The sequence below is a fragment of the Camelus dromedarius genome, chromosome 17 (genome assembly GCF_036321535.1).
Source record: "Camelus dromedarius isolate mCamDro1 chromosome 17, mCamDro1.pat, whole genome shotgun sequence".
Taxonomy (NCBI): domain Eukaryota; kingdom Metazoa; phylum Chordata; class Mammalia; order Artiodactyla; family Camelidae; genus Camelus; species Camelus dromedarius.
Genome location: NC_087452.1, coordinates 30,563,470 through 30,572,417, shown reverse-complemented (window position 1 = coordinate 30,572,417; position 8,948 = coordinate 30,563,470). Strand labels below are relative to the sequence as shown.

The following is an 8,948-nucleotide window of genomic DNA, read 5'->3' as shown; positions in this document are numbered from 1 at the left end:
GAGGATTCCGGGAAGGAGGAAGGGCGGAGCTGTCCAGAGGAGGGCGGGGCAGGGACTGGATTGGGTGGCTGTTGCCGTGATTGGTCTTGGCTGGAGCATGCCCACAACGTACTTGTGTTTTCTTTCGAGCGCTTGCTGTGGAACACCTGACAACAGGAATCTCACTTGGTCCTCACACCTGTCTCTCCTGGATTCTCAGACGCCACTCACAGTTCTGCTTATACTTCACTGCCATGCTTAGTCCAGCCTCTGATGTTAGGATTCAATGGAGTTAGGGCTCCTCTCTACACACTCCTTGAATGCCTTTATCCAGTTTCATGGCTTTGAATGAAGATAAATACCAAATATATACATTTCCAGTTTGGATCTCTCCCTAAGATCCAGACTGATAACCAATTGCTTATTTAGTACTTCCACTTAGATGTCCACAAAGCATTGCAAACTATGTCGAAAATGGAACTCTTGATCTCCACCTCTGGAAAAAAATCTACTCCCACTCTTACCATCTCAATAAATATCACTTTGTTTCTTCACTTGTCCACATTTTCTACATTCACATCCATCAGCAAACCCACAATCTCTCAAATGTATCTTGAATGCATCCACTTCTCCATTTCTATTGCTTCTACCTAGTCCAAGTTACTATCTCACCTGGATCACCACATCCTCTAAACCCAAGTCCCTGCTTCCAGTCTTGTCCTCCTGTGGTCTACTTTTGATAGTTGCCCACGTGTCAACTTTTAAAATATCATGAACTAGTTAAAACAATCAGTACTATGTACTCAGCACTTCACTTAACAATGCCAATGAGTTATCTCAAACAAAAATTAAACCCATGCTTTAAACTCTCATGATTTCCCTTTGGTCAAGGAACAGAATCTATAGCCCATAAAGCCATACTTAATCTAGTTCCTACTACATTTCTAACTTCACACTCATTTCTTCTCTCCCCCTCTGGCATTTCGATACTCGCTTTCTTTCAGCTTCTCAGACATGCCAACCCCTTCCCATCACCAGGCCATTGAACTTGCTGTCCTTTTTGCCTTGGATGCCCTTCCCTCAGCCCATTCTCCTGTCTCAAATGTCACTTCAGAGAGAACTCTCCATGTACCTTGTCATCTTGTTTCCTTTGAACTTGTCTGCCCAGTTAGTGTTTCCCACACTAGACAGTATGCCCCATGAGAAGAGGGACTTTATTTTAATCATCAGTTAGCTTCAGCACATGATAGGTGCCCAATAAGCACTTGGTGATTAATTACTGCTGAGTAAAGAACCTCCTGAGGCAGGAATTTAATCCCTATCTTACAGATGAGTAAACTGGGAGAGAATGGCCTAACTCACTCAAGAGCATAACTATTGAGTAGCAATGATGTGGACACAAACTACTCAAGAGGCCGTGTTCTGTACTACAGTAGCATCCCTCACATGCAGAGGGAAACAGCTAATGTCCAATGCAGTCCTGACTCTAGGATAAGCCATAAGGAAGAGTCCTTGCAGCAACAGTCCAAAGGGGCAGATCACGGGTCATGTGCACAGAAAAGCCACCACTTTCTGATACTGCCCTGGTCACCCCCACCACAGCCTTAAGTGGAGGTTTGACAGCATGACTCTGCCATTCACTAGCCATACAGTCTAGGAAGTTACAAAACTTCCCTGAGCCCTTGCATGTATCTGTATAATGCACCTATAACCTACCTACCTCAGTGTGTCAGAATTAATAACACGTAAAAGGTAAAATGTCTGACACAGACCTGAGTCATCAACAGACTATCTTTATTAAACCTACCCTTAAAATTGTGTTCTAATTGCCTCTTTCCTTATCTTTGAAGACCAGTGTACTATGGCACTACAACTCCATTTCCTGGCAGAGTTGAATAAATAGTTATAAACAGATATTAAAAAGCTCTTACCTTTTCAAAGTCTGTTAAACATAAATCTGTATTATCTACCTTACCTATAAATAGTTCAGTGCCTATTACATGTCATCACTGTTCAAAGCACTGAGAGAAAGAAGACAAAATCCCTAACCTCAAAAGAACTTCTAGTGAAAGAATGAGTTACCAGCATTCAGATGGGGTTAAAGCCAACAGGCAGTATCTTAAGCAATGGTTTAGAATTAAAATTGGTCAAAATAGAATTGAAATTCATGATTTTAAAGACCACCTAGCAAATCTTCATTTTGTAGCTCAGGTTTGTTAAGGCTTTATAAATACCCAGATAATTATATTTGGTAGCAATAAGACACACTGTATTAAAGATCCATGAATTAATTCAAGATAAAAATTAATTCAAGAGCACAGATAGTGTATGCATACTAATGAGATAAATACAATGTGATTTATTTATAAATGAGAACAAAAAAAACTATTTCAGAAGCTGAAAAAGGTGACACTAATAGTACTCAGTACACAGTCTTTTATTTTTCTTCAAATTTGGAATTTTTTTGTTTTAACTCTATAAAGATGAGAAGTAAGTTTTGTAACCTAAAAATATTTACTTATTAAAACTATATTAATACTTTCATAAACGTTACAAAAAGATGAGACAAACATGTGCATTTATAGAACTGCATATCAGTCATGCCAGTTCCCTGCGGAGGGAATTCCCAGCACGACCTCATTCGTCTGTGAGGACACAGAGCAAAACTCTTGTTTAGACATACACATTCATCTACTTGTCCAGCATGGTCAGCACTCCATTTCCTGATGGTTTCCTTCTGCTATGAATGTGCATGTCCAGTTGTCTGCTTCTTAGAGCAGACATTTACCTGCAAGAAAATGTTATAATTAGCTACTAGTTAGTAATTTGGATCTGTATGAAAAATCCAGTCATTACATACATGCTTTAAAACCTTCTTCAAAAGACATTTTGATTCAATTTTTCAAGGCTTAAAATATATTTTTCCAAATAAGATGTCTGAGTAGTTACAAAATGTTGTGACTTCTGTTTTCCCAAAGAAAACCTTCCTAAGAAGGCATTTTCAAAATGAAATCCCTGCAGAATAATTGCAGATTTTAAGTTACCTTCCTCATCCTCCGGCCATTGGAGGAGGATTCGGGCCACGCAGATGATTAATTCGACCCATTCTTCTGGGGGGGTTTCCTGGTGGCCTAATAATAAGACAAGTTAATTTCTACTGTTTAGTAGACATTACTCCAATTGGTTCCTTTTAAACACTCAAATAGACCTTTTGCTTTGTTTAAAACAGGAACTACCATTTAGGTTGGGAGTCAGAAGTTCAAATACTGAAAGAGATCAAACGCACATGAGAAAAGAGAGTCCAGCAAGGATTATGATAAACTGAACAGAACCTCCTGTAAATGGCCAACTGAAACCCAGCTCCAGCAGAGTTTTGCCATATGGAACCACAAGCCCTACCCAGTGCTGCTCGATCTTCTGAGAATTTCATTAGCAGCTAGAAATCCGGATTCTAAAGTGAAATCTCTAGATTTTAATGTTTAATATAAATGGCCATCAGTTTTCATCCTCTAATTTAGACTTTTCCCATAGGATATTTGATATACATTTTAATTTTGTCAGATTAACTCTGGTTATCATTAATTTACAGTAATGCGTTAATCTTGTGAAGTAGAATTTAAGCCTTTAATTTCCATAAGCCTAACTATTTCTATCTGTCTGTCTACCTATCTATCATCTATTTATCTATAGTTTAACTAAATTGTATGGAGAAGTAAAAACATCTTTTATCAATGTAAAAAGCTATACCCTCTTCCATCATCGTATCTGGAGTCAGATGAGCTTCCATAGCCTCTTCTCGTTTTCACATCTTGCTGAAGCAGAGTTCTGAAACTGAAACAAGGAGCAGAAAATAACAGAATTTCTAATTTCAACATTATAAAATGTATTTCCATGGCTTTAACTGTCATCTCTGTGGGAGGATGACTAAACTAACTTAGCTCCAAACTCACATTTTTGGAAGCCAGCTGGACACCACGACCTAGTGCAAGCACATGTCTAAACAGAGTGTGCTATTATGTTCTGTGCCAAACCACCATTCCTTGTCTTATTTGCTATAACTCTTCTAGATAGAGTCTAGGAATAACTCTGAAATCAGAGTCATCTCCAGCTTCCTTCCTCTGCTCTCTATTAGCTGTCAAGTCCCAGAGTCTGCTCTTACAGTATTGCAGGTCCATTCCCCTGCAGACAGCTTACCTAATGTTACCTGGGGGAGGGAGAGGTGGAGGTGGTGTGCCAGTGGCAAAGGGCCTACTTGGAATCCATTTCAATGGAATTTTCTTTATTTGTGGAGGGGGAAGGATTTAACTAAATTAAGATTTTAAATAAACAATATGGAGTAAGTGAAATCTGTAAGAGATTGCCAAGAAGTTTTGCAATAAGTAACTTAACTTAGGGCCTTTCTCTCCCGTTTTGTTTTTCTATGGAACTGCCTCTTCCGTTTAGCACTTCTAATTTATGCTACATGCAGCCATCAGATTAATCTTTCCAATCCACAGCTACAATCAAATTAAATATAAAGATCACTGCCTGATTTTCAAAATTCTGTCATCTTTCCTATGTTTCTTCCACCTGGAATAACTTCCTCTGATGTTTACCTCCCACAATCATGCCCACCCCAAGGTCTTCTGTAAAGTGAGTATTTACTGACATTTAAGTCATCAAAGGAAGGGACTGTCTCCCACATGTCTCTGCTCATGAGACACTCAAATGTGTATTTAAACTTTGGATATTATTAGTAGCTGATGAACAATTTTCGTAAAACAAACAGCATATGAAAAAGAAGTTTAAATTGCTGTCTCCTCTGTATCAATGTTAACAGTTCATTAAAAAAAGTTTACGACTTGGGAGCTTTTAAAAATCAAGATCTAATTCTCCTTGTTTACTTACTGTACAATACACAATAAAAGTGTCACATACACACTAAAGGTGGGAACAGCAGAGAGAAAGCGAGATGCTGACAGTAGAATGAGCAGGCCTGGCCCCATAGCTGCAGGCTGAAGTGGTTACCACTAGAGCTCAGGCATGGTCAAGCTTACTAACTCAAGGAACATATTTATAATCCTAAGTTGTTTGGGGGCAGTTTTATCGCAAGACAAGCCCTCACCTCCCTTAGAAAAGCTATGACTTAAAAAAAAAAAACTACAGTTAAAAACTGTTTCTGGAAAGCTGAGCTTCTTTTAAGATACCAACATAATGTACTTAATGTACTTCTGTCAACTTAAATATCAGGGCTACTAAGAGCACTACTACACTTACAACAAAACCACAAACTCAGCTATTCCCCAGAAGAAATCCGTTATGAAAGATAATCTCCATGGGGACTGACTCCGGCTGTCCAACACTTGTCCTAGAAACAAGAATAAAGAAACTTCAGTTAGTGCTACAAATCCCTGATACAAGATGCATAACATTTTATCAGCTAGGTAACACTCATGGACTTAGTTTTCAACTCGTCCATTGTTCCAAATGGTCAACACAGGAGAGGTCTGTTACGTGCACGTCATTCTAAGGAAGGGTTCAGGGAAGTAAAGCTCTGTGATCTAAGGTTCACTCCTTTAATATGTCTAATTATGCCTTTTATAGTTTGTAATTTTGGTGGGTGACACTTCAAATTTTTTCTTTTTTTATTGTGTTAAAATATACACAAAAAACTTTTACAATTTTAACCATTTAAAAAAGTATACAGTTCTATGGCATTCAGTACACTTACACTGTAGTACAACAATCAACACCAGCCACTTCCAGAACTTTTTCATCTTCCCCAACTAAAACTCCACACCCATTAAACACTAACTCCCCATTTCTCCCTTTCCCCAGCCCCTGGCAACCACCATTCTACTCTGTCTCTTGAATTTGACTGCTCTAGTAACTTTATATGAGGAATCAAAGAGTATTTGTACTTTGGCAACTGGCTATTTCACTTAGCATAATGTCTTCAGGGTTCATCCATATTGCAGCATGTATCAAAGTTTCCTTCCTCTTTAAGTCTGATTAATACTCCATTGTACATACTTACTATATTTTTGTTCATCCATTCATCTGTTGATGGACACCTGGGTTGCTTCCATCCTTTGGCTACCGTGAAAATGCTGCTATGAATATGAGTGTATGACTATCTGTTTATTCAAGTATTTTGAAGAAACAAATGGGATGGGTGTATATAAAGAATGCTAACACCACTTCAGAATATCTTTTTCACTTATGAGGTCTGTTGCCTATATAAAAAGATTGTACATACTCTTAAAATCCTTAGAATCAGTTGTTATGTTAAAATTCTTATAAATCAAAGATCTGTGTGCTCTAAGTACTGAAGAGAATTTGGCTTGTTCATTAAAATGACCACTATTTTTCTTTATAAGAATACTGTTGATCCTAATTAAGATTCCAGCTTTATCTTACAGAAAAATGGATCTATTTTTCAAACCACTTTAAATAACAGAAGCTACAACAGAAAAAGTTAATACTCTAGAGTTCCAGCTCTGCAAATCATCAGGTCAGAATATTTCGGGAGAAGAGCAATCTGTCAACTCCCTTTCCATTTTTCCTTCGGCTTCACCACACTCACTGCCATCTCCCCCACCCCCAACTCCAATATGGTTTACTTTTCTTCTTTCCTTCACCAGCTTATTTTCAGGCATCTACTTGGACCTGAGCTCTCACAGACCTATTGAGAAAAAAGGGCTACACTTAAAAGACAGCATGAGTGATAGGCTTGGTTCTGCCTGTTACTAGCTCTGCTTTGTTAAGTGATGTGACATTTTCTCTGAGAAAAGTATTGCAAGGCTAGTCACCATATAGGATTGTGGAAAAAAAGGTCATCTGACACTAAGAAATATTTTGTCAACTATGAAATGTTGATACAGCCCTTTTAAGAAAAAAGATCTAACTGGAACCCATCAAATTCTTCCTATGTGATTCTAAAGAACCTATTGCATGCATTTGTATCATTCTGACTTTTTACACTTTTACTCCTGGTTTCTGAAGGCAGAAACCTCCCCTCTCAATATTCTTAGAAATAGATTGCTTGAATGCAACTGGCATTTCTCAATTATAAAAATGAGATTAGAGGTCCTAATAGGAGCTTTATGTTATTTATGTAGATCAATACAACAGTACATACACAATAAGACACACTACAAATACAAAGAATTATTCAATAATGCATCAGTAATAGAAGCTGCCAGCCTTAAGCATAGAGGATATAACACAAAGTCTGCAAGTGCCCAAAACTAAGATGAAACTCTGATCCTTTTCTTTAATGCTCATCAACCTACTTGTTTTGAAAAATTGTAAGAGAGAGACGAGGAGGAGGAGAAAGTGAGACTTTGAAAAGCAAAGAAATGCAAAGTGCACACAGCCAGAAGACTTCTCACTGACTTGAACATAAACAAATGATTCAAACAGAACCAGGACCTGGTTCCAGTGACCCAAGGACTACTTGTTAAGAGTGCACCAAGGCATTTATTTCACCTGAGTCAAACAGGTGGGCAGGCAGTTCTGATATTGTTCTGACCCAGTCATGCTGTGTCTTTCCTTTCCACTCCCTGCCTTTGGGGAGTCACAAAATTAAGTCTCTCTCAGAGTCTCCATTCCGGTAATAATCCACTTGCTCCTACAGGGAGTGGTGTTTCTCCCCGTGCTCCTTGAAATCAAGGCAAAAAGTTACAGGCATGACGAACTACCTCTCTCCTGAGGGAAAAAGCTTTCACCCAATTCTCTTACACCGTTTAGAAAGAGGCAGTAGGGTAAATAACCGCAAGGACGCTGACGTCAGCCCACCTGCGTACGAAACCCAATTGAGCCCTTTGTGACACTAGGCAAGCTATTTAATCCGGCTGCGCCAGTCTCCACTCCTAAAGCATCAGATAATAGGGTATTACCCAGATAGTGCGAAATAAAGACCGAATAGGTGGGTAAGAGAACAACGCTAGAGCAGTGCTCCAGACATAAGTGCTACGCAAGAAGTGTGGACACTCCGGTCATTACTAGTTAAGGACAACGACGCCCGATAGGAAAGACCTCTTTCCGAGACCCACAATCAGAACTACCACGACGACGAGGAAGCCGGGCATCCGGCACCGCGGTTACCACAAAGGCCTCGGCCTCCGCGGCTGGCTCAGGGATGATGGGCTGACGCGCCGCAGGCCGGGGCGACTTCACCTCCAGCTCCGCCTAGCCAGGGGCCGTATCCGGGAAAGCCGTGCCGGGCCCGGTGGGCAAGGACAGAAGAAACTCGGGGCCCAGCCTCAGAGGACAAAGGTCGCCCTAGTATCCTCTCCAACTCACCATTCGAGATGTAAACCATCTTGCCTCCTCCCAGCCTCCGGAGCGACAGAAGTGTCTGGCCCCTCTCAGCTTCCGTATTCCTCTTTGCGCCCGCCCTCTGACGTCACAAGGCACGTAGCGACAAAACAGCCAAGAGGAGGGAGGTGGGCAGAGTTCATTGGCTCTGGGGAGACACGTCCCCCGCCGGCGTTTGGTTTCGTCAAGCCAGTGACTTCCGGCGTAAAGCGGAGGCTGACGGGCAGATGACCGGATATGACGTTAGGATTTAGCCTGTAAACACGGTAAACTCGCGCTTTCCTGTCTCCTTTGGGATTGGATTTTGGAGAGCTCTTTTGTACCACCTGGAGAAGAGATGCTGGTTTCTAGTTGTTAGAAAGTCCCAGGGTTGGGGAGTAAAGGCCACATGTGAAGTGGCTTGGAGAACCGCTAGCAGGAGGAAGTTGCTAAGAATTTTCCGGAATTGTGGATCTTTGAGGGAGTTTCGGGCGGAGGCGGTGATCAAACCGTAAAGAGCTTTATTGTCAAGCCTTCGGGAATACACAGACATCTCTAGATGACGTACTTACACTCTTTAGAATCAGCGTTTCTGCTCTTGGTTCACCAGAAGTGGTTGGAGTTTTTATCAGCTCTTGTGAAACAGCTGGAAAATACTGTAGCCCAGAATAGCTCGAGACCTTTCTATG

At 40.5% G+C, this 8,948-nt stretch overlaps 1 protein-coding gene across 1 annotated transcript; it reads right to left on the bottom strand.

Moving 5' to 3' along the window:
* Window positions 1–3,019: 3,019 nt before the first annotated feature.
* Window positions 3,020–8,415, bottom strand: SELENOK (selenoprotein K). Its single transcript, XM_031470555.2, has 4 exons — window positions 8,266–8,415; window positions 5,236–5,326; window positions 3,727–3,810; window positions 3,020–3,110 (listed from the first exon to the last, which is right to left on the bottom strand). Exons 1-4 carry the CDS (start codon window positions 8,282–8,284, stop codon window positions 3,020–3,022), a joined length of 285 nt encoding a protein of 94 aa, XP_031326415.1. The 5' UTR covers window positions 8,285–8,415.
* Window positions 8,416–8,948: the final 533 nt, after the last annotated feature.